The sequence below is a fragment of the Exserohilum turcica genome, assembly GCF_000359705.1.
Source record: "Exserohilum turcica Et28A unplaced genomic scaffold SETTUscaffold_8, whole genome shotgun sequence".
Lineage (NCBI taxonomy): Eukaryota > Fungi > Ascomycota > Dothideomycetes > Pleosporales > Pleosporaceae > Exserohilum > Exserohilum turcicum.
In genome coordinates this window covers 728,131-751,428 of record NW_007360299.1, presented here as the reverse complement: position 1 = coordinate 751,428, position 23,298 = coordinate 728,131, and the positions used below count along the sequence as shown (strand labels likewise).

Here is a 23,298-nt window from a genome sequence, read left to right as displayed (position 1 = left end):
CCAAAGACACAAAAATTGCATAGCATACTAACGTAGGTGGATTCACGGTATTAGAATTACTATTTAAGACACTGTGTAGGTCCCTAGCCCACAATCACAGATAATTTCAGTCTGTATCGGTGTCGTGGTGCGAAATCAAAAGCTCAGGGTCAGGATCGTCATCTTCCGAATCGGGATATGCTTGTTTAGGTTGAGCTGGCTGCTTTGGAGACTGCGGGATCCTGATGGCTGATACCGTCATATCTTCCGGCTGCGTAGCGTGGAATCCGTCTTGGTCCAGTAGCGACTCCGGAGCCTTGCCCTTTCGTTTCGATCCCAAGACCTCCTCTAACATATTCTGACCTTGTGTAAAAGCCTCTAGCTCTGCTCCAATGGCGCATACCAGCAGATTCCAACCTCGCGAAGAAGCAAGCTCTAGCTTTTCTTCCAGGTAAACAATAGTATTGTCCATCTGTTCGAGAAGTTTAGAAGGGTCGGGGGGGTTCTTTCGTCCTGCTTGTTGCATGTAGTCTTGTAGGCTTGCTTCATAGTCGGAGACTCTCTTCATCACATCTGTCCACAGCAGCGCTCCTTCATCGAGCGCTCCGCGATCCGTATCAACCTCTTCGCACTTTTCGGCCAGTCTAGTATACTCGCCCTGCCAGTACTCGCGCGCCATTTCAAGCGTCCGTCGCTTCGCGGGAAGTGCAGGATATGGGGAGGATGACAAAGGCACGTGGTTGGGATCCGCGGGTTTTGCAAGAAAGCTCGAGACTTCGCGATCCAGCAATGACAGAGACGTCTTGTAAGACGCCATCTTTGCTTCTACCGAGTTCTCCGTATCGGCGAGCTCGTCCAACACTCGCCGATGGCGTCGCTTGAGCGCCCACAACTCCTCTTCCTTTTGCCGTATTTCTTGTTCGAGCTTTGAAGCCTCTGTTTGTAAGCTCTGTGCCTTTGCGCCAGCATCCTCAATCTCTATTTCTCGGATCTTCTTCTCCAGCCGTGTGCGCTTCTGGCTCCACGCGTCTGTCTTCTCCACCGTGCGCTGCAGTTTCCTCAGGTCTTCGTCCAGCAGATCCAATTCCTCAGACTTCACGCTAGCGAGCTGTTTCATTCGCCTCGATATGCCATGTCTTGCCGCCTGCAGTCCTACTCTTTTCTTCCGGGGCTTAAGGCGTGTCTCTCCGTTCTCCGCGCTTTTATCACTGGACCTGATACTGCTCACAGTGGGTGTGGTACTACCGTTCGACACTAGATCATCTGGTACGGCGCTCCCTGCACCCAGCCCGCTCATCAAACCATCCGACTGCGCATCGAGCAGCTCTTGCAGCTGCTGTTCGAGATGTCGAGCTCGCCGTTGCAGAGCCAGCAAATCATCGGGCACTCGAGGTTGCGGTGGAAGGCTTGCTTTGGGCGCGGTCCATAGTACCGAAGAGGTTACGGGAGGCGGTATGCGTGAAGTGGATGGAGCGTTATACAATGGCAGCTCATGTTCGCGCGCGTGCGGATCTTCGAACGACTTTCTGAATTCTCGCGGAGGAGAGAGCGAGCCTAGCACCGAGTTCAAGATGGACATTTTGCTTAACCATTAGAGTAGGAATTCGATAGCAATGGAGGTGTTATATTGCCGGGTTGTTGAGCGGTGTCTGAGTCCGTTCGCGTGATGCCGACAGTAACACGGGCATGTGAACGAGTCATGCGGCTCGGGAAATGTCTTAGTCAGCCAGGTGCCCAACGAACTTGGGAAACGTAGTGACAACACTGCACATTATCATTCGCAGTGTTTTCGCTGCGCCCATATTTGCAAACAACGCCATGTGCTGGTTAGCTTGACAATGTCACATGGTGAGGTTATTGAATTACAGTTGCGACATCTTGCCAGGTATCTGGGTTCTCCTGTTCCTTGCCCTTCACAATTCTCTATTATTGAGTGCAGAGTACAGAGACTTAAAGCGCCAGGTGCAATGAGAAATTCAAGGCCGCAGTCTGTCTTGTTCTCAAATTCCAAGTTCCAGTTCCGTTTGCACCCATGAGCGGGAGCCCTGCCCTCTGATAGCGCCAACCCAAACGGGTTAGCGTGGCCTCACCCACAGAGACTAAACGAAAGTCGAATTCCAATTTCGCGACCTCGAGCGACTTTGCGACAACAGCACTAACTCCAGGACACACCAAATCGTATGCTCCTTCCACCTCTTGTTCTCCTGGACCATTGCTAATCCCATTTTCAGCAGCCGTATACCCCACCCGACATACAAAATGGCTGACGCTCCTGCCCCCGCTCGCGGCGGATTCGGTTCTCGTGGAGACCGCGGTGGTGACCGTGGACGTGGTCGCGGACGTGGCCGTGGCCGCCGTGGCGGAAAGTCTGAAGTACGCACACACAGAAGTCAGAGGGGAAGATTGCAGGAAATTGACAATTGGCACAGGAGAAGGAATGGCAGCCCGTCACCAAGCTCGGCCGTCTCGTGAAGGCTGGCAAGATCAAGAGCATGGAGGAGATGTATGTTCACCTGCATGCCAGGATTTGCGAGAGAGACTTTGGCTGACAGCATGTAGCTACCTCCACTCTCTCCCCATCAAGGAGTTCCAGGTCGTCGACTTCTTCCTCCCCAAGCTCAAGGACGAGGTCATGAAGATCAAGCCCGTCCAGAAGCAGACCCGTGCCGGTCAGCGTACCCGCTTCAAGGCCATCGTTGTCATTGGTGACTCCGAGGGTCACGTTGGTCTCGGTATCAAGACCTCCAAGGAAGTCGCGACTGCCATCCGCGCCGCCATCATCATCGCCAAGCTCTCCGTCGTCCCCATCCGAAGAGGTTACTGGGGTACCAACCTCGGTGAGCCTCACTCGCTTCCCACCAAGGAGAGCGGAAAGTGCGGTTCCGTCACCGTCCGTCTCATTCCCGCTCCCCGCGGTACTGGCCTTGTCGCTTCGCCCGCCGTCAAGCGTCTCTTGCAGTTGGCTGGTGTCCAGGACGTCTACACTGCCTCTTCCGGCTCCACCAAGACTCTTGAGAACACGCTGAAGGCTACCTTTGTTGCCGTCGCCCACACTTACGGATTCCTCACGCCCAACCTGTGGAAAGAGAACGCTCTCCGCCCCTCACCACTTGAGGAGTACAGCGACATTCTCCGCGAGGGCAAGAGGTACTAGAGGGAGTTTTTGGGTGACATGGGTCTTTTCTAGCATTCCTGGGTTATGGCGCGAGGCATTACATTCGGCTCCTCACGTATGTATCCAACGATAGTGCTGGGTCAACTGGCATGAAAATGAACAATTTCAATGATGACCTTGAAGACATGGTTTCGATGTGTGTGACCAAGGCACCAAGCCCCGCTTTGGGTGGTCTGTGTCTGTGGCTGTAAATGGCGTAGTGTTGGTCTTGATTTAGTCCGACGATAGGTCGGAGGTATTTGAATGGCATGATGACGTGAAGACGACTGATGAATGGTATTGAACAATGCAATATTAGCTCAATTGTAAAAGGCACTCCATATTGGCAATGTGTTCATGTGCCCAAAGAAACTATATGTATTACTGCAATGCCTTCACTCGCCCTGCAACGGCTGGCCATTTCCGCCCATTGTGATGGTCTTTGTAACCGTGTACTCTGCAACACCGAGATGGCTTCCTTCTCTGCCGAATCCGGATTCCTTGACGCCGCCAAAAGGCGAGGCAGCATCTGAAATGAGACCCGTGTTGACGCCGACCATGCCGACTTCCAGAGCCTCGGCCACCCTGTACACCCTCTGGATATCTCTGCTGAAGAAGTAGCCCGCGAGACCCACGTCGGCCGCGTTAGCCAGCTTGACGACATCGGCTTCGGTGTTGAAGGGGAAGAGACCTGCGACGGGACCAAAAGTCTCGTCCTTGGCAAGCTGCATATCCACGGTCATGTCGCGGAGAACGGTGGGCTGGTAGAAGTTGTCACCAAGCTCAGGAAGCTTCTGGCCGCCGAACAGGACCTTTGCACCGTTCTTCACGGCATCTTGGACGTGCGCGTCGACCTTTGACACCGCGCGGTCGTGGATCAGAGGGCCGTGTGTGGTGCTTGCATCGTATCCACCGCCAACCTTGAACGCCTTGACTTTCTCGGTGAACCTTGTGCAGAATTCGTCGTAGATGCCTGATTGAACGTAGATTCTGTTGGCGCACACGCATGTCTGGCCGGAAGAACGGAACTTGGATGCAATGGCTCCTGCTACAGCGGCTTCGAGGTCGGCGTCGTCGAAAACAATAAAAGGTGCGTTTCCGCCGAGTTCGAACGAGAGTTTCTTGAGCGTGTCGGAGGACTGCTTCATCAGAAGCTTGCCTACGCCTGTGGAACCAGTAAAGGAGATTTTCTTGACAGTCTTGCTGGATGTGATGGTCTCGCCGACTTCGGCTGTGTTTTTCAGTGCGGTGACAAAGTTGACGACACCCTTGGGGATTCCCGCGCGGTGTGCAAGCTCAGCTAGAGCAGCAGCTGTGAAAGGTGTCTCGCCGGGAGACTTTGCGACCACTGTACAGCCAGCAGCTAGGGCAGGGCCAATTTTCCTTGTGATCATTGCCGCTGGGAAGTTCCACCTGTCAATGTTAGACTTGTTTCTTTTCCAAAAGTGCCTGGGCGCTTACGGTGTGATCAGCCCGACAACGCCAACTGGTTCCTTGATAGTAAACACCCTGTTCCCAGCAACTGACGCGGGAATCGTCTCTCCGTAGATGCGCGGCGCCTCTTCCGCGAACCACTCGTAGAAACTGGCAGCGTAGTTGACCTCTCCCTTTGCATCTGCCAGGGGCTTTCCGTTCTCCCATGTGATGAGCTTGGCCAGGTCCTCTGCATTGTCAACCATGAGCTGGTACCACTTTCGGAGCATGCGTGAGCGTTCGCGACCGGTAGTCTTGCGGAATGAAGGAAGAGCTGCTGCTGCGGCAGCAATGGCAGCTTCGGTGTCGGCGCGGTCCATCTCGGGCATGGAGCCTATGAGCTTGCCTGTTGCTGGATCTGCAAGATGTTAAGAAAGTGCATATACTAGAGACAAAAGAGACCTTACCGTGGACCTCGAAAGTCTTGCCAGACTTTGCGCCTATCCATTCTCCATTGACATATGTCTGGCTCTTGAGCAGAGACTTGTCGTTGAGCTTTGCGAAAAGTTAGCCTCACAATCGTGGCAGTTGGCGGAAGCTGCTGACATACAGGTGGTACTGAGTGGCCCATACTTGCGTATCCTCTTGAAACAATTGTCGGCAATGTCCTCTTCTGAAAGCTGTTCCTGTAGGCGGGCTGTCGTGCAAGTGATCGAGTTGCCGTGACAAAGGCGCGCATAATGTCTCTGGCGGGACTGAAGGCAGATTATAAAGTACCGTGGGGCTCCCCAATTTTGGATGGTGCACGCGAGAAAAAAGGCAAGTCCAGCCAGCTGCCCAGGCGTCAATTGCTGGTTGACTATCTTTCGGATGGAGTCGTCGGAGTTGCTTCAGCCTATGACGTTTGGAAGAGCTATGACCAAAATGCGGGGTCGGCCTGCTCAGAGAACACCACAGGTGGGATGATGGCGGACGACTCGGAAGCAGCTGAGGATGTCTGAATGCGACACACAAATGTGAATGCAGATATTCAAGTGTTTCTTTTGTCGCGAGCAATAAATCGCGTGGAGCAGTGTAGTGATACTCTTGGTTAAAATATCTCCAAGCTTCGCGACGAGTACAGTGCGTGTAGAGCGTGTAGAGCGTCAACAGCGTGTGGAGCGTCAGGAGCGTGTAGGCAACTTTGCAATGGAGCGGAACATGTCGGGGCTGTTTGGTCAGCCATGTTGATTTTGCTGTGAAGGTGATTGCATGGCGACTCGGGCGTTGGACACTGGCTAGAGAGGCCGGTCTGTGCTCTGAGCGTAGTATACATACTACATGGGGGAAAAGCGTAGTGGGGAGCACGACGTGGCATGGGTGCCAAGCCACAACCAAGGTGTAATTCTTTTTGCATGCCACATGAAACAAATGCTTTCTTCTGCCCTCCTGCCCATGTTCTGATTTGCCGGTTTGATGTGTGTGGCCACGGCTGACCGGACGCGGCGCACAGGCATTATGATAGTTGCGATGTTCGTCGCAACATCACGCAACGGTACATGGAGGCGAATCCATATATCCACATCCCCCGCCCTAGCAATGCCATCCCCATTGCGTGCCGCGGAAAAGCAGCGCAGACATGACGGCGGATATGGCTTGGGACATGTCAGCTTCAGACGGCGGTGCACCAGTCATGGCAAGGCGGGCACAGGCAGCGTGGACTCGCAGCCGCTTACGGCAGGGCAGGCATGGCGACGCAGATAGATTGATGGCGACAGCAGGCAGGAGATATAGCATCGAGCGCGAGACGTGACAAGTGCTGGTGTGGGTGTGTTCATGTTCAGGGGGGCGTTACTTGAATGGAGTCGACCCGGCACGTGGCGCACGTGCATGGTTCGCTCTTCCCCACACATGCCAGCGAGCTCTAATGGCGTTAAGCTTTTAGAGTCGCATGTCGATCATGCAGGAACATGGCGGCAGCAAGAGCGGCAGCATGGAAAGGAAGAGCGGAAAAGGCCCTCCAGAGCCGGCCGGGAGACTCCCGAAAAGCGGCCGGAATCGCCCGGAGCGAGTGCCTGCGTCGTTCGGGGGGCCTTTGGAGGCACAGGGGACGGCTCCAGGCCGAGAAAACGGCGTGTGTTGCTGTGGTGGTGAATGTGGCATCTGGAAAGCGTACCTTGCTCTAAAATCGTGTTGGGTTTTAGCGCGCTTGGGATTGAACGGGCCAACAGTAGCTCGACCAACACCACGACTGTGCTCACCCATCACCCTCACGCCCCTCCGCCTCGTTGGCCATTTTTGACTGCCAGCGTCTCTGCGCCGTCTGCAGCGACATAGCATTCTTCTCTTCGCTGTTGGCGCCCGCCCGTGCACCCTCGTTGTTCGTGCATCGCGCACCCGGCCCGCGCTCGCCCATCCCACAACAACACGCCCGAGCAGCCTCCCAGTCAGCATCGCGCGCACTTTTGCCATCATCGGCGCACATGCAGGAGCATCTTTCCTGCTACGGATGTCATCGTAACTCCCGATAAATCCCCATTAGGCGGTGTACGTGCCCGAGCCCCGTGACCCGTCGGGGCCCCTTCGCTCACAGCGCCCCCAGGCACGCAAACGAGTCCCTATGTCTAGCCGAGCAAAGCGCAAGTTCGACATCGACCCCAACGCATCCGATCCGGACGACTTTGACTACGACGACTCTGAAAGACGCGCACCCCCACAGCGCCGCCGAAATCGAGGCACGCCCGGGGCCAAGAAGAAGCCGTCCAAGCGCCAGCGACGCGCATACGGCGGCTCCGACATTGACGACGACGACGACATCGAGTCGGAGGACTCCTTTACCGAGCGCTCCGAGTCAGAGGAGCCCGAGATCAATCCCGCAACCGGCAGGAGCGTGCGTCGCGCCACCAAGAAGCAGATCAAATACGAAGAGAGCGAGGACGAAATCGAGGACACGCCGTCCGAAGACGTTTCGCCCAAGCCTGCCTCGCGCCGTCGCGCCCAGCCGTCGATCGAAAAGGTCGAGAAGCCTTCGCTCATTGTAAAGCTGAAGATGCCTGACCACGCCTCCGGTCGCAACCTGCGCACCCGCACGGGCAGCAAGTCCCTCGCGCGTGGAAGAACACCAGAAGTACAAGGTACACGACGCAGTAGTCGTCTTTCGCACGATATCGAGGCGCCCATTGTCGCACTCTCCGACTCGGGCAAGCATGTCAATGTAATCCGCGAAGGGACCCGGAGCCCGGAGCCTGTTATTGCACGCGCAACAAGAGGTGGCAAGGGCCCCAAAATTGAGCACCCCAGCGCCATCATGGAGGCCTCGCAAGAGACATCGATGATCCGCGACGAGACGCCTGGTCCCCTCGATGCCCTCATTGCTGACGCGGAGACCCAAGTCAAGGCAAGCAAAGACAGCTCACCCGCAGATGATGCTCAAGAAGGCGACGCTGAGGGCGAGGAGGATATGGAAGGCGTGATTCAAGAATCTCAGCAAGACGAAGGTGCCGCTGAAGAATCCGACGAGGAGGGCCCGGTCACTCGCGGGGGCCGAAACCTGAGGGTATGACACTGCCCGACATTCCAGACCAAGTGCTTAGACTAACAACCATTGCCAGAATCGCGCTGCATCATCTAAGCGCAAACGAGCCGCCAACGAGAGCAGCGACTTTGAACCTCCCGCCGAGGACGAGAAAGAGGAAGAGCTCTCCGAGTCCGACAACGACAAGGGCAAAGCATCTGCCTCTGAAAGCGCCTCGGGCTCAGGAAGACGTCTCCGAGGCAAGACCCGCCAGTCTGGACGCAGCAGGCGCAACTCTTCATCTGAAGAATCAGGGCTTGATCAAGATGAACTCCAGGATGAACTCCAGGACCTCGAGTATAACAAGCGACGGCGATTGTCACGTCGGAAGCCTGACGAGGATCTGTCTTACGACACGATGCCCAAACGCCGGGCCCGCAACGCGGGTGTGGATTACCGTGTCGTGCGACCAGAGATGAACACCATGTTTGACAATGACGATGATCCACCCGTTGCCGAGAAGACTCGGGCCAGAGGTGGCCGATCCACATACAAGAGCTTATGGCGCAGCCAGGGTCCCTTTGGTGGCGGTGTCGAAGCTGGCATGGGCGCAGCAGGCGGCGATTCTGACAGCAGCGAGGATGAGAACCAGAAGATGCCTAAGCCGGCTGGTGGGATGATAGGCATGACTCCCACTACCGCGACAGCCCCTGCGTTTGGCTTTCCTCAATCCCACAATGCCGACCCGCAGCAAGCCTCTGGTGGTGGTCCCGCAAATCTTGGAAAGGTCAAGGACAAAAAGGCCCTCGCCGATGCTGACCCTCTCGGTGTTGATCCGAACGTCAATTTCGATGGGGTCGGTGGTCTGGACGATCACATCAACAAGCTCAAGGAGATGGTCATGCTCCCACTGTTGTATCCCGAAGTCTTCCAACGCTTCAAGATTACTCCTCCACGAGGTGTTTTATTCCACGGACCACCTGGTACGGGTAAGACGCTTCTTGCCCGCGCGCTCGCCTCGAGTGTCAGTACGCACGGCCAGAAAGTTACCTTTTACATGCGTAAAGGTGCCGACGCCTTGAGCAAGTGGGTTGGAGAAGCTGAGCGGCAGCTTCGTCTCTTGTTTGAAGAAGCGCGGAAGACCCAACCAAGTATCATCTTCTTTGACGAGATTGATGGATTGGCCCCAGTCCGGTCTAGTAAACAGGAGCAAATTCATGCCTCGATTGTGGCAACGCTTCTTGCCTTGATGGACGGCATGGACGGTCGCGGGCAGGTCATCGTCATTGGTGCTACCAATCGTCCAGACTCGGTAGATCCCGCGCTTCGACGTCCAGGGCGCTTCGACCGCGAATTCTACTTCCCACTGCCGAGTGTTGCAGGTCGACGAGCCATCATTGACATTCATACCAAGAACTGGGACCCGCCTCTAAAGCCGGAAATGAAAGACCAGCTTGCAGAACTGACAAAGGGTTACGGAGGTGCCGACATTCGAGCCCTGTGCACGGAAGCCGCTTTGAATGCCGTTCAAGGAACCTACCCTCAAATCTACACATCTGAGAAGAAGCTCTTGATCGATCCCAGCAATATCAAGATTCTCGCAAAGGACTTTATGATCTCGGTCAACAAGATGGTGCCTTCATCCCAGCGAACAGTCACCGCAAGCGCAGCACCATTGGGCAAGAACATTGAGCCACTGCTACGCAAGCCCCTTGCAGCAATTATCAAGCGTATCGATGAGCTTATTCCAAGGAGGAAAAAGCTTTCGGCACTCGAAGAGGCAGAGTTTGACGACCGCGAGGACGAGAAGGGCTTCGAGCGGGAGGCCACTATGCGCAACTTTGAAAGCAGCAGAATCTTCAGGCCCCGTCTGCTTATCAGTGGCCTCCAGGGCATGGGCCAGCAATACCTCGGCGCTGCGTTATTGAACAAGATCGAAGGGCTGCACGTCCAGTCTTTTGATCTCCCAACCATCTTGGAGGATTCTACAAGAACACCCGAGGCAGCCATCACTCAACTGTTCACTGAAGTCAGGCGGCACAAGCCCAGTGTCATCTACATTCCTGCAGTTGATGTCTGGTATCAAACACTACCCACACAGGCGATCAAAACATTCAAGCTTCTTCTGCGCAGTGTTGGCGCCAACGAGCCGATCATGGTCTTGGGTATCATGGAATTACTCAGTGAAAATGAGAAGCCCGACCGACAGATGATGATGGATCTCTTCTCGTTCTCGCAGACCAACCGGTTCCTGCTCACGCGGCCGGATCAAGAAGGTCGCTCAGAATTCTTCAACAATATCAGTCATTACATCCGCATGTCTCCTGCGGATTTCCCCGACCCCGATAACAGAAAGAAGCGAGTACTGCCTGAGCTGGAGCCCGCACCTATCGTTGAGCCAGTCATTGATCCAAAGGAGCTTGCGGCGCGCGAGAAGTGGCAGAAGAAGCAAGACAGGCTTACTCTCAACAAGATGAAGATTGTCATACAGCCAATCATGGACCAGCTGAAGAGGAGTCACAGGAAGTTCTTCAAGCCAATTCTAGAGGAAAGTTGGTACTCTTATCTGCTCGAGGAACAAGACCCCGAGTACCTCCGATCAGACCTGCCTCGCCAAGAGCAAGAAGAACAGGGCGCTATCCGGCCGTGGGAGTTCTCAAAAGATAACAAGGGCGTGGACGTTCTCTTGCATGTCGAGAGTGGTAACAAGTACTACAACTTGGACCTCAGCACGATCGAGAAGCGACTTTCCAACGGCTACTACAAACGCCCTGCGGATTACCTCTTCGATATCAAGACGCTTGTGAAGGATGCTCGGACTTTCGGAGATGCTGAGCGAACCCTGAAGGGCAATGAGATGATTACAAATGTCGAGGTCGACCTGGACAACTTCTTCATGCAGCAGAATCCCGGTCTGCTCCAAGAATGCGAGGCAGTATATCAGCGCGAACTCGAAAGGGAACGCAAGGCCCAAGAGAATCGAGACAAGGCCATTGCAGAGAACAAGGAGGTTGCCGACATTGCTCGCGTACCCCCTGAGCAATCCATCGGCACAACGGAGACTTCAGGGCCCATCACTTTGGGTGAGCCTGTCCCTGGACATTTGCCTATGCCACCCGTTACTCCCATGCGGGCACCTCATCCTGCAGAGTTGTCAAATGGCACACACCACGCAACGAATGGTTCTATCGCGCCCTCCCATGACGATACAACCATGACCGACAGCCAAGATCTGAATGCGACCACACAGCATGATTTCCAGTTTCAAACTCCAAGCAGGATCGACACTCAGGGAACGCAGACTCAGAAATCGCAGGTGGCGGGGCGCACATTCATGGCGCCAAACTCGCATCCCAACGACTACCACAATAGCGCGTCAACAACGACTTCTGGTCAAAAGACTTCGCACAGGTCTTCAGACAACAAGTTCAGTACTCAGAGCAGCAATGGTGTTGCGCCAGTCGGTATCAACTTTTCCGAGATGATGCCCGAGCCGGGCGGTTCGCAGCTTCCCGACACGCAAGGTTCGTCGGAATTCTCTCTACACTTTCAGCACTCCACTAACTTGATACAGAAGTCCACTATGTCAGCAGTCAGCCCTCAAACTCGCAATTTTCACAGCCATCGCCACATGTTAATTCGATGCCGGCGCCGGCGCCTCCACACCACTCAAATCTCAACGAAATCTTGAATGATGAGCCTAAGCCTCAGCTTATTCTTGACGATAGTCTCGTTACGGCATTGCATGAAAAGCTCGTTCAGTCGACATCTGGCTGCTCGCTTGAACAGCTAGAGCAAATTAACGCCGCGCTTATGGATGCTATTTGGAAATATCGATTCGAGTATAACCGCAACGTCGTTCTCAAGGAGGTGACAGAAGCATTCAACGTTATTATCAACGATATCCAAACCATGCAAGAGATCCTCAAGTCGAGCCAAGAAGAAGAAGAGGCAGAACTACGGCGGCAGTATCCCTCTACGCAAGACGACTGGTTCTCACAGACGCAGTCTCGTCACTAGCATTCTAGCATCGTTTGTACTGCCAGAACGGGAATCGCGGACGGTGGCGGCGGGGGAAATGTAAGCGTGGTTTGCGGACCTGTACACATACCCCTTCTTTGGTTAGGTCTTTTTGTGTGTGTGTGTGTGGCACTTTGAAGCATACACTGTGTGCATATAGGCGTTTGGATCAATGTAGTAGGCATACCAGGATCTTTGCGGTTGGCACATATATCGTCGGGTGGAGCAAAAAGGAGTCTTCAATCATACCATTTTTCTCTTCACTTTCCCTAGTACCGTGACTGAGCCACCTTTTTCACTTCTTTTTTCTTTCTTTCTTCTTACTTTTGCGTCGCCCTGTCTTTACGCTTTTTGTAGGTAGTGCAGATGTTAGAGGGAATAAGAGAAATGAGATTATAATGATAAATCATTGTCTCGACGATACTCTGTCTCTCTCTTGCTATTGCTCTTGCTCTTTCTACAGATTATGTCTCGCTATCTGATTTTTCTAATCAACGCTATTCGTGCCGCACTACGCTATATCGCAATATCCAGATTCCTAACAACCATAAAAAACGAATAAACGCCCTCGCTATGGTGGGTGGGAATCAAAACCCTGCAAAAGAGGAAAAAAAATCTAAAGTAAAGTGCAAATACGAATGCTGATGCTAGTGTACAGAGGACTTGTCTAATTCTGAAAGAAAAAAAGATATGAGTCGATGAAGAAAGAAGGGAAGAAAGTAGGAAGGAGGTAGGATCAAAGATTACTCTACCCTTTCAACGTACTCATTGCGCTCAAAGTGACATGGTCGCTCCCAATATACATTTTTTTTTACAACACATGGGTAATTGTTCATAGACAAGGAAGGGGCCTGTGTGTGTATGTGTGACTTACCTACGTCTTGGTATTTAGGTTTCGGCATTGGAAGGGACTTGCCGGTTCCTTTTTTTTGGGGGGGGGGGGGGTACTGGTGATAATGATGATAATGAGGGCGAGGAGGCGGACAAATCACTCACAAGTGCTTGCTCCAAAGTTGCACGTGAGCGGATCCAAGCAGTAGCGATAACCAGGGTCGCTGCACCGCCACCCCGGACATCCCTGAATGTTGGGTCCGCAGCAAAACGCCACTACATTGAGGTAAGTATAGCAGATGTTGGGTGAGCATTGCGAGTCGGTCGTGCAGATGGCGCCGGGAGTCAGGAGTGCTGCGGGGGGTGAGGTAGTGGCGACGTGCATGCTACGGTCCGATTGAGGTGTAGATGTAGGTGTAGGTGTAGGTGTAGGTGTAGGTGTAGGTGTAGGTGTAGGTGTAGGTGTAGGTGTAGGTGTAGGTGTAGGTGTAGGTGTAGGTGTAGGTGTAGGTGTAGGTGTAGGTGTAGGTGTAGGTGTAGGTGTAGGTGTAGGTGTAGGTGTAGGTGTAGGTGTAGGTGTAGGTGTAGGTGTAGGTGTAGGTGTAGGTGTAGGTGTAGGTGTAGGTGTAGGTGTAGGTGTTGGTGCTGATGTGAGCCGAGGTGTCGATGGAGGCGTGCTTCTTAGGATTGAGGATACGAGAGTGCTGAGTGGATGTGATGAGGTGAAGGATGGACTACCAGAGCTGGTGTAGCTGTCTTGTATAGGCGATGGGGGGATGGAGATGAGTGGATAAGTTGAAGTTATCTATCTTATGCGTTAAGCTTATGTATCTTTTGTGCCTTTGTAGCATGCGCCTTTTGTAAGTACTCACATCTTCAGTTTTAGAGGTCGGTGCATTGTTTTTTCCGGGTATTACATATATTGGGACGACTACTGCTATTATGACCAGGGCTATTATTGCTACTGCTCCAATGGATATTGCTCCATAACCTCTTAAGTTGACGTGTTGGTGTCCAGTCGTTGTGGTGGTATCGCGCTGCGTGTGGCCTTGTGTGGCAGTCTGGGCTGTTCCAGAAACCGTGTTCTTCTTCAAATTGGCCTTTATCTGGCCTTGGCCGGTTGTCATGGTGGAATTGATACAAGAAATTGAAGGTAACAATATGAAATGGCTTAGATATCCTGTTTCTTCTCTCATGTATCAACTGGTGGAGAAAAGCTGTGAGCCGAGGATAATGGGCATGTGTTGGCTACACGACGTCTTACAAGGTATTTGGTCATGGCAACAGATAAGGGGGGGAGGCGGCACGGCGCGGAGGCTGAGTGTATGTTGCAGGGGTCTAAGAAGTGTTTCTCCGGTGCGAACTGCAAGATGGGTGCCTTGTTCTCTACCATCGGAAAAATGCAAGCCACGGAAACTAGTGGCTTTTCATATACGAGAGAGTGAGCGAGTAAGCGCTTAAAGAACAGAAATTTCATCCCACTTTCAGCTTTGTGCTACACGCCACTTATGCCATCCTGTCGGATTTAGTCAAGGCAGACCTAGCTATGTCGGTGAGTAAATTCTTCTTCGTTACAAATATCTCGATGTGGTGAGGAACTTGGAAAGCTTTCTCGCATATCTACAATATGGGATTGTTTGATGGTGACAACAGCATGAGACCAGATTGATTTCCAAAGCCTCGAATCCTTTGTGCAATCAGATAGCCCCGTTCCTCCTGTTGCAACAGAAGGGGCATGTTGTGTAACCATTAGCTGTGTGACGTGGCAGACGTATCCCAGAAGTTTTGTCAAGCGGTGAGAGAAACGCCTCCGGACTAAAGTCGGGAATTTGCTATATCGCCATATCCCATATAAAAAGAACTTAGTAATGGCTATAATACACATAGCACAGAAAGATCAATGCGGAGATACACGGTAATGGTGGCACAAGGCTCGCATTCACCGGATTTCCGTATCGGCCTTGTGACACGCCCGACGGACAGACTAGGCTGAGACAAGGTTGCCAGCACATAACTGCGGCTGAGTATTTAAGGGGTTTATGAAACGACTTAATCATTGCAGAAAATATCTTGATTACTACCAACCCAATGACGCGACAGGGGAAAGGCTCTAGGGACTTGACTAGTCTTCGAACGAGGATATAAAATATGGATGCTGTAGGCTGTGTAGCGAGCGTATGTCAGCTCATTGAATATTCAGCATCATCAGCCGCTAGCCTTGGGAGACTATACGAGGAGCTGGTCCACGGCGATTCGACCTACCGCGACGAAGCAGCAAACATCAGACTGCTACTCGACACGCTTCAGCGTCTCTCCCGCCACCACGTCGAAGATCACAATCCTGTGCTGCCTGTACTGATTTCTATATCTGGTATCGCATGCCAATTATTGCATCTCCTCCAACCGAAGCGGTCATTTGGTATCAACTTGGCATTTTTCACTCCAAGGGACAAGATTAACTCGGCATTCGAGACACTGAATCACAAGAGAACCCTGCTCCATCTTCATATTTCCCAAGCACACCAAGACGCCCTTGTAGATCTTCGGCAAACCATCGAATCGACCTGTATCACTCGCCATAATACAATATCTACAGAGGAGGGAAATGAAAGAATCATGTCTCAAAGTATCCAGGATACAACTACCGCAACTATGGTCCCTCCACCAGATCAAACGGCCCAGCACCATGTTGCAACTCTCAATGTAAGGGAACAAGTATAACATGGGCGAAGAATGCTGCTAAAGTCGATCCAGATTACTATATCAGGTTCCACAATTGATGGTACAAGCGTGATAGGCAACGGCGAGAGGCGATCCCCGGCAACCATCGTCATGGATAATACTACTATCTCGAAAAACGGGCTAAATTTTGTCGCAAACGAAAGAGACAGAAGCGTGGAAATCCTGCAAGAACACAACCGTCAAAGGGAATCAGCAGCAGCCAGACCACCACCACAACTGCCGGGCCAGGCGAATTCCAGCAACACGAGTGTTGTTTCAGGAAGAAAACGTTCAAACAGGCAGTGGCTTCTAGGTATGGGATCCAGCAGTCGATGTGCGAGTGACAATGGCTCGCTGTATGATACGGATAGCGCTCACAGGGTGGGTTCCCTAGCATAGGACGATCCAACGGACAGGCAGCATTGACCCTGTAGATAACAGCGGCTATAGACGCTGGAGAAAACAGGGTAAGATGAAAAGAATATGGGTACATCTAGTTGTCACGAAGAGTAACTTATAATGCATAGGCGAAGCCACGCCACACCACAAGGCACCGAGGAAGGTGCTCAAGAAGCAGGGGGGCGGGTCGAGCTCTCGTTCATGAAGAAGCAAGTACACACGGTATCGGAGTTTCTGAAATTTCCGGTCCTCTAAAGAAGGATGAGAACAAACAAAACAAAAGGCAAAGGAGCAATGGCTGTTGTTGTTGTTATTATTGGTTTCTTTCAATTCATTTCACTATCTGCTCTACTGTATTGTATTGGACGAGAATGTATATTTCCGGTGATGAGGTAATTTTACTTTTTTTCTTTCCGCCTTCAATAAGTGCAAAAGCGAGCGACTTTGTTCAAACATCGGTGTCCTCCGAACACCGACTAGACGTTTGTTATTCAACTCAGTGGTCCCAACCTAGGAATTTCGGTTACGAAAGGAGGCGTGGACTTGATTATTTTGTGCACTAATATACTTACTAACCCACCGCTCCCCAATCTCCAACTTCCAGTCCCTTCTCAGAAGTCCCTTCGCAAAGGAGACTAGGATTTGTTATTCACACATGCTTATTCTCACTAACCCGTAACCTCCAGTCACCTTGACAAAAGACGGTTTGCGAAGGAGACTAGACTTTGTTATTTTCACATGCTCACCCACTTACTGATCGCACCCATACATCAATCCGCCCAGCAATATCCCTAACGAGCGAGTATGTCAATGCTATCCACACACATACCCACCACCCTGTTCCTCAAAAACTACGTGGTTCCATTTTCTTTTCTTGACACGCGCGCACCAATCGCCTTTGTCCACATGCATGTCCAACCAACCAACCAACCAAAAAAAAAACTCATGGTTTATTTTCTCGCAGAAAGCAATAGTAACGACGAAATAAAGACCCGGGAAGATGGAATAAGGTTTCTCGGGAAGAAACATGGATGATACTTGCAAAGACAAAAAACAAGCCTGCTGATTTTTGGCGTCGGGGGGCCCCCCAAACCTTGTAATAAGCGCTTGGGGGGGAGGGGGGGAGGGGAACATCATCACATCACCACGACCACGACCACGACCACGACAAACATTACAACAGGCAGCATCAGCAGAACGCAAGCCTTAAAGTATAAAGCCAAGGCTCAAAAGCCGAGGCTCAGCCAGTTCCTTTGGTCGAGGTCCCGAATGGCGGTACCCCCCAAGTTCCGCAGGCTAAAATGGTATTAAAATTTCGAGGATTGCCGTTTTGGGGCAAGAGGACAAGAAAAAAGGAAGATAATACGCCCGTAGATGAGCCATACCTGCCCTTTGCGAGAGCAAGAGACCACAAGCGACATGGAGCGTATGTATGCGTACAAGTGCGTATATGTGTGAGTGTGTGAGTGAGCATGCAAATTCCCAGCAGCCAGGAAGCGAGGGGAAAAAAATCGCATGGGTGATTCGCCGAGAGTGGAGAGAAAGAAAGAAAGAAAAGATGAGAATGAATTTTTTCTAAAAAAAATCTGTCCACTCCCCATGGGTTTATGTGCGGAAGCGCTCTGTCTCTGTCACACACACACTCTCTCTCTCTCTCTTTCTCAGCTGGAACAAAGGAAATTTGCATACATAGATTTTTTGGAGGGGGGTGGGGAGAGAGGACAGTGCGGCTCCGCGCCCGTGACACGCTGGGGGGGGGGTTCCGCTCAAATATGGTACGATTTGAGCGTCACGGGCGTGGTGGCTTTCAATCTGATGCGCACATGTGGGTTCTAGGCAAAAAGTATAATCAACCGCAGCCACGCACCACCACCACCATCTTGCAAATCTGCGCGAGCCCGCCCCCAAACACTTCTGGCGATCTGCGACCCTTGGGTAGATTACTCCGTCTTGGGGGGAGGTGCTTTATGCACGGCGCTGTGTGATTCCTGTTACCCCAGGAATAGCAGCTTTGGCCGTCTTTCTTTTCTACACCAAACACCTAGGCCCATCTACGCACGCACGCGCTGCCGCTCCGCCCCAAACACGCGCAATATCCCCTCGCTCACTTCCATCGTCATGCTGCTTCATGGAGCCTCTCTATCTCTGCCCGGCCCGCCCACGCTTCTGTTTCACCGCAGCCCCATTGCTGTGTTTCGGCATGACGGCCGTTCTGCGCGGCCATTCTAGCCGCCGCCCCCCCCCCCCGCTCATGCCATGGCTTGCCAACTTGCTGGCAGGCTAATAAGTAGGGCTGAGCTGAGTATACATACCTGCCCACTTGTACATGGACATAGTAATATACATGTCCAGCTGGTGGGGGAGATCATGTGTATGCAAAGTAGATTGCTGCTGGCGTTCTAGAAGGCGTAGCATCAGGCGTATACGGCCTTTGTTCCCCCCCCCAGCCTATCGGACCCTGTGCGTGTTCCCCCCCACGTGTCTGCTGGGCCGAGAGGACGGGCGGGACACGAGTGGACACGGCGGCAGTGGGCGGATGCTCTACATAATGCCATGTGGTTGCTGCGCTGGGCACGCCCGAGGTCTGGGGCGGCTGTGGGGTGTGGAGGCCCATTCTCCCAGGTGTGCATTGGGAAGGTGAGATGAATGGGCCGCCTCGCTGCGGAGGTTTTAGGGGACATGGGTATGCTGATAGGCCCGTCCCTACGAGGCAATATGCGATGCTGGGTAAGAGGCTCGTCGAGCGATGCCTTTAGGGGCACTCTCGGATAGGAGAACCCGGTCCAAGTGGCCCCCGTGGTAGCGAGCTGACGCAGTGGTCTGTCGATCATGACGGCCTGGAGAGTTGGAGGCCAAGGCCAAAGGGAAACAACATTTGCCCATGGTAGCATGGGCATCAGCATCAGCAGCACCGTTGGCATGGCGGTATTCGTCTCGTTTTCCGCCGTGCCACAAGCGCCCGAAAAGCCACCAGGGAATAAGGATGGCCGGCTCGCGCAGCCAACAAGCTTCTGAGAGTGCTGGGCAATGGCGCCGACTGCTGCTCGACTGACGAATTGACTGACTGACGGTGAGGCCGGCCGTGCCGTGTCCACTCAGCTTGTCGTGTCGGCGGCTTGCCTGGGGTCGCGTGCGTCAGATGACGGGCAATTGTTCCCCCCTCTTCCCGCATTGAGCATCGTGGTGCGGAGATGGCGAAGCATGTTGATGACATGCATCCGGGCGCAACATGGCAGAGGTGGAGGCGGGTGAATGTGCGTGGATGTGCGTGAATGTGCGTGGTATCATGGCCGGGCGCCCCAACAGCAGCGTGTCCCCCCCTCCCCTTGCGGCCGCCATGGTTTGTTTCGCATAGAGAAAGGAAAGAAAAAGGCTGCCATGTCATGGGCTGGGGGCGACGGGGCTGGGCATGCTTCTTGGGTGCAGCTAGTTCGGGCAAGTAACTAAGGCATGGATGCCACGAGCTACACTGCCGGCCTAGCGCGTTCCGTACTATCGGTGGAGAGAACTGGGGCCCTTCAACCCTCGCCAGCCCTCCAGTTGGCCGCTACAAGTACAAGGCCGGGCTCGCCATGCCCACCACCATCTGTATACTTGGGTGCCATCATCCGTGCATCGCCTCTGCGTCCCTACCATCGGCCTCGCTCCGCCGCCTGCTTCTTTCTTCCCTCCCCACCCACATGGCTGCCGCATACTCGATATGATGAGCCTGCCCACCACCACACGTCTTGTTTTTGGCATGTAACATCCTTCCAACCCCCCCACAGAGACGACAACAGCGTCATCGACTCCCGCTCGCTCGCCCGCCCGCAATGCTGCCCATGCCCGAGCCAGACGCCGCCTCGCGCTCGTTCGAGCTGCCGGGCCACATCCACCCTTGGCTGCGCGCCGTCGTCGCCATGGGCTTCATCAGCTTCATCGCCTCCGTCTCGCTGCTGGTGGTGCTGACGTACAAGCTGGTGGCCTGGCAGTTGCGCTCCAAACGCACAAATCAGTTCGTCATTCTCATCTTCAACCTGCTGTGGGCCGACATCCAGCAAGCACTGGCTTTCCTCCTCAACGTCGAGTGGGTCCGCTTGGGTTCCGTTGAAATCAAAAACCCAATTTGCTTTGCCCAGAGCTGGCTCGTCTCGACGGGCGACATGGGAAGCGGCGTCTGGTGTCTTATCATCGGACTCCATACCCTGGCCTCTGTCCTCCTCAACTTCCGTCTGAAGCCCCGAGCCTTTTACTTTGGCATCTTCCTGACATGGATCTTTATCCTTGGGATTTCCACCATTCCCGTATGGATGTACGGCAAGGGCGTCTACGTTCGGTCCGGCGTCTGGTGCTGGATCAGCCACGAAAAAGAAGATCTGCGACTGTGGTGTCACTATTTCTGGATCTTTGTCTGGTACGTACTCGAGTCCACATCTCGTCTTCTCCATGCTGACCTTTTGTCTAGCGAGTTTGGCAACGTCTTCGTCTACGCCTTCATCTATGCCATGCTGATCTTCCGCATCCGCACTGGCTACTACAAGGCCGAAGAGTCCAAGCGAGTAAGGTCCATTGCCAACCTCATGGTTGCATACCCCATTGTCTATGTCATTTGTACCATTCCTCTTGCCAGCGCCCGCATGGCATCCATGTCGGGCAGTCCACCCTCACTTGCACGCCTCTGCCTCTGTGGCGCCATCATTGCCTCGAGCGGCTGGCTCGACGTCCTCCTCTACACCTGCACCCGCCGCATCATGATATTCAGCGACGAGCCCCCGCCAGACGAAAACGGCATGGACACGTTCTCTGCCTTTTGGATCGAGCAACCCACGCGTTTTGGCGGCGAATGCACCGTCGAAGCCACAAACACACATATAAAGACACGGCGCGGCAAGAGCAAGGGCAAGATTACACTATCATCTAGCTGTGGCAGCGACAGTTCTGACGATTTAGTCACTGTGGGCAATACCGACATCAAGCTCATCACCACCACTCAAGTCACTAGCGAACCCGCCCAGCCCGCCGACTATCAAGAAATGGAGGCCGAAGCACGCAAAGCACGACCTCGCACACCTACCGCGAGATGGAGTTCAGATTCGAGCGATAGCAGGATTATCAGCCTGAAAGAACTGTCTTTGCCGCACATTGAGCCTTGAAGCTCCATCCCTGAAACCAGCCAACATGTTTGATAGACGAACGACGAGAAGCTATATTCCAGCACACCCTCCCGCGCTATAGATGAGCCCAGATAAGCGCCAACTGCCACGGCATAAAGTCAATGCGGTCCATAACAATGCGGTCCATGAACCAGAACTGTGCAAACCAACCAAACAAGAGCGCACAAGGCAGTATGCGCCCAGAACACAAATCACAAAACACAAACACTCGTTCCAACACGACCTTGGCACTCTCAAGCAAAGCAGGCCGTACACACATACACGAAGGAACCAAACGCGCAGCCTTGCCCGCCACACAGGCTCAGGCCTACTCCATACATAGCTTTAGACCAAGCCCACGCGCCCACACGACTGTTTGACGCCCACGGCCTGTGTGTTGCCCTGTACATATTCAAATCCTGGGCGTCTAACGAAGCCAGCAAGAATCCATTCCTATTATTATTATTGTTATTATTATTACTATTACTATGATATTCTACGTATATATTTACCTTTGAAATTCATGTACATACACACAACCATATATATACATAGATATATACATGTATACTATCACTAGTCCCACTACTACTACAATCCCCAACAATACGCAATAATGCAAGAAATTTGTTTGACATTTCTCCTTTCTCTCTGTCTGTCCATCCCATGCACCACACACGCTTTTACCTCTCCCCCATCAAACCCCTCATACCCCTCCCACACTTCACGCCCTTCACGCCGCAAATTCCCCCAGCCTCAGCACGCCATCTCCATCTCCCTCTTCATCGCCCATGTACATCCGCATCCGCATAACGCCACTGCCAGCACCTTTATCTCCACACATACATACGTGTCTCTTCCCCCCCACCCCACCCCACAATCGAAGTAAAAAAACATCCCAGTTCCCTTGCCTCATACTATACACCCCCCTGACGCGTCCTAGGTACTTTATGTCTTCACGTCCCCCGCTATCCCTGCCAATACCAAAACGCATGAATCATGCACGTACGTGCGCATCAAAAAACGCGTATAATACCGCTATGATATAACCCCCCCCCAACTAACTACATACTAAGCCTAGCTAGATGGATGGATGGCTAGTATCTTCCCAAGTACCTACCTACCTAGCTAGTACGCCCATCCGATGCGATGCATGTCAGGAAGGCAGGGCAAGGCAAAAGAAGGATATGTGTACGCTTCCCGCATCCGCTGAAGCCACTACACGCCCCCCCCCTTCTCTCGATCCCACGAATGCGAATGCAGTGAGTGTGACCAAGCTACGTTGAAAAGAACTCGACTTTGGTTGTATAGGTTACCGGGAAAGAGATATTTACTTTGTTTGTTTTAACTACTTAGTTAGTTGGTTAGTTAGTTACGGGAAAGTTTTACCTAAGTATGGCTCTTTTCCACGAACAGGTAAGTGAAAGAGAAGAAAATAAGTACGTACTTTTACGTACCTCTTTCTCCTCCAACAACAATAACAACAATAATAACAACAACCCCAAAAAAAAAGACAAACGGCCTCTTGACTCAAAGAAGAATTTGGATATCCGTAATTTACACCTACGTCCTAGTATCCCTCATGCCCACATTAATCCCGACATACACATACATACATACATACATACATACATACATAACACCCAAGCGCCCAAAGCAATTCCCCATTCTTTGCGCCCCTCAACTCGCCTCACCCTCTCCACGTGTACTTATATATCCCTTTTCGTTTTCCTTTTCGTTTTTCCTTGTTAAAATGTAGACTTTTCAAACATTGCAATTGGACTACATACATACATAAATACTATCTATCTATCTATATCTATACACACACACACACAGACAGACAACCCTCTTCAAAGCCATATTTCTCAATCTGATTTTCTCATTTTCTTCTTCTTCTTCTTCTTCTTCTTCTTTCTTTTTTTTTCTTTCTTGGTTCTTGGGTTAGCAATAACTACAGCGACATCAGCATCAGCATCAGCATCAGCAACAGCGGTGACAGCAGCGACAGCTCGTTTGAAATACTACGATAGAAAGGCAAGTCTAAAAGGGGGGGGGCGGAGGTGCATGTTTACTTACCCGAAGGATTGGTTTTGGCTTGGTCCGGGGGGGGGATTGTTGCTGGCATGGCACGTGCAAATCAAATCAAATCAAAT

At 52.5% G+C, this 23,298-nt stretch overlaps 7 protein-coding genes across 7 annotated transcripts; 5 read left to right on the top strand and 2 right to left on the bottom strand.

Moving 5' to 3' along the window:
- Positions 1–106: 106 nt before the first annotated feature.
- Positions 107–1,558, bottom strand: SETTUDRAFT_142864 (uncharacterized protein; the record flags this gene model as incomplete). Its single annotated transcript, XM_008032688.1, has 1 exon — positions 107–1,558. One exon carries the CDS (start codon positions 1,556–1,558, stop codon positions 107–109), a length of 1,452 nt encoding a protein of 483 aa, XP_008030879.1.
- Positions 1,559–2,129: 571 nt separating this feature from the next.
- SETTUDRAFT_165887 (uncharacterized protein) lies at positions 2,130–3,457 on the top strand. The gene is made up of 4 exons (XM_008032687.1): positions 2,130–2,157; positions 2,211–2,352; positions 2,409–2,482; positions 2,539–3,457. The coding sequence occupies exons 2-4, from the start codon at positions 2,239–2,241 to the stop codon at positions 3,131–3,133; spliced, it is 783 nt and encodes a 260-aa protein (XP_008030878.1). The 5' UTR covers positions 2,130–2,157; positions 2,211–2,238; the 3' UTR covers positions 3,134–3,457.
- A 71-nt stretch (positions 3,458–3,528) lies between these two features.
- On the bottom strand, positions 3,529–5,177 carry SETTUDRAFT_98345 (uncharacterized protein; the record flags this gene model as incomplete). The annotated part of the gene is made up of 4 exons (XM_008032686.1): positions 3,529–4,546; positions 4,595–4,964; positions 5,014–5,101; positions 5,157–5,177. 4 exons carry the CDS (start codon positions 5,175–5,177, stop codon positions 3,529–3,531), a joined length of 1,497 nt encoding a protein of 498 aa, XP_008030877.1.
- Positions 5,178–7,145: 1,968 nt separating this feature from the next.
- On the top strand, positions 7,146–12,059 carry SETTUDRAFT_35236 (uncharacterized protein; the record flags this gene model as incomplete). The annotated part of the gene is made up of 3 exons (XM_008032470.1): positions 7,146–8,081; positions 8,137–11,563; positions 11,614–12,059. The coding sequence occupies 3 exons, from the start codon at positions 7,146–7,148 to the stop codon at positions 12,057–12,059; spliced, it is 4,809 nt and encodes a 1,602-aa protein (XP_008030661.1).
- Positions 12,060–15,038: 2,979 nt separating this feature from the next.
- Positions 15,039–16,400, top strand: SETTUDRAFT_181622 (uncharacterized protein; the record flags this gene model as incomplete). Its single annotated transcript, XM_008032685.1, has 3 exons — positions 15,039–15,593; positions 15,645–16,078; positions 16,139–16,400. The coding sequence occupies 2 exons, from the start codon at positions 15,039–15,041 to the stop codon at positions 16,008–16,010; spliced, it is 921 nt and encodes a 306-aa protein (XP_008030876.1). The 3' UTR covers positions 16,011–16,078; positions 16,139–16,400.
- Positions 16,401–19,822: 3,422 nt separating this feature from the next.
- Positions 19,823–21,142, top strand: SETTUDRAFT_157327 (uncharacterized protein; the record flags this gene model as incomplete). The annotated part of the gene is made up of 2 exons (XM_008032684.1): positions 19,823–20,403; positions 20,455–21,142. 2 exons carry the CDS (start codon positions 19,823–19,825, stop codon positions 21,140–21,142), a joined length of 1,269 nt encoding a protein of 422 aa, XP_008030875.1.
- A 137-nt stretch (positions 21,143–21,279) lies between these two features.
- Positions 21,280–21,522, top strand: SETTUDRAFT_157326 (uncharacterized protein; the record flags this gene model as incomplete). The annotated part of the gene is made up of 1 exon (XM_008032683.1): positions 21,280–21,522. The coding sequence occupies one exon, from the start codon at positions 21,280–21,282 to the stop codon at positions 21,520–21,522; it is 243 nt and encodes an 80-aa protein (XP_008030874.1).
- Between the last annotated feature and the right edge of the window lie 1,776 nt (positions 21,523–23,298).

Coding starts and splice junctions, on each gene's coding strand:
- SETTUDRAFT_165887 (XM_008032687.1), top strand. CDS start 2,239: ATGGCTGACGCTCCTGCCCCCGCTCGCGGCGGATTCGGTTCTCGTGGA. Junction 2,353..2,408: donor GCCGTGGCGGAAAGTCTGAA/GTACGCACACAC, acceptor CAATTGGCACAG/GAGAAGGAATGGCAGCCCGT. Junction 2,483..2,538: donor ATCAAGAGCATGGAGGAGAT/GTATGTTCACCT, acceptor GACAGCATGTAG/CTACCTCCACTCTCTCCCCA.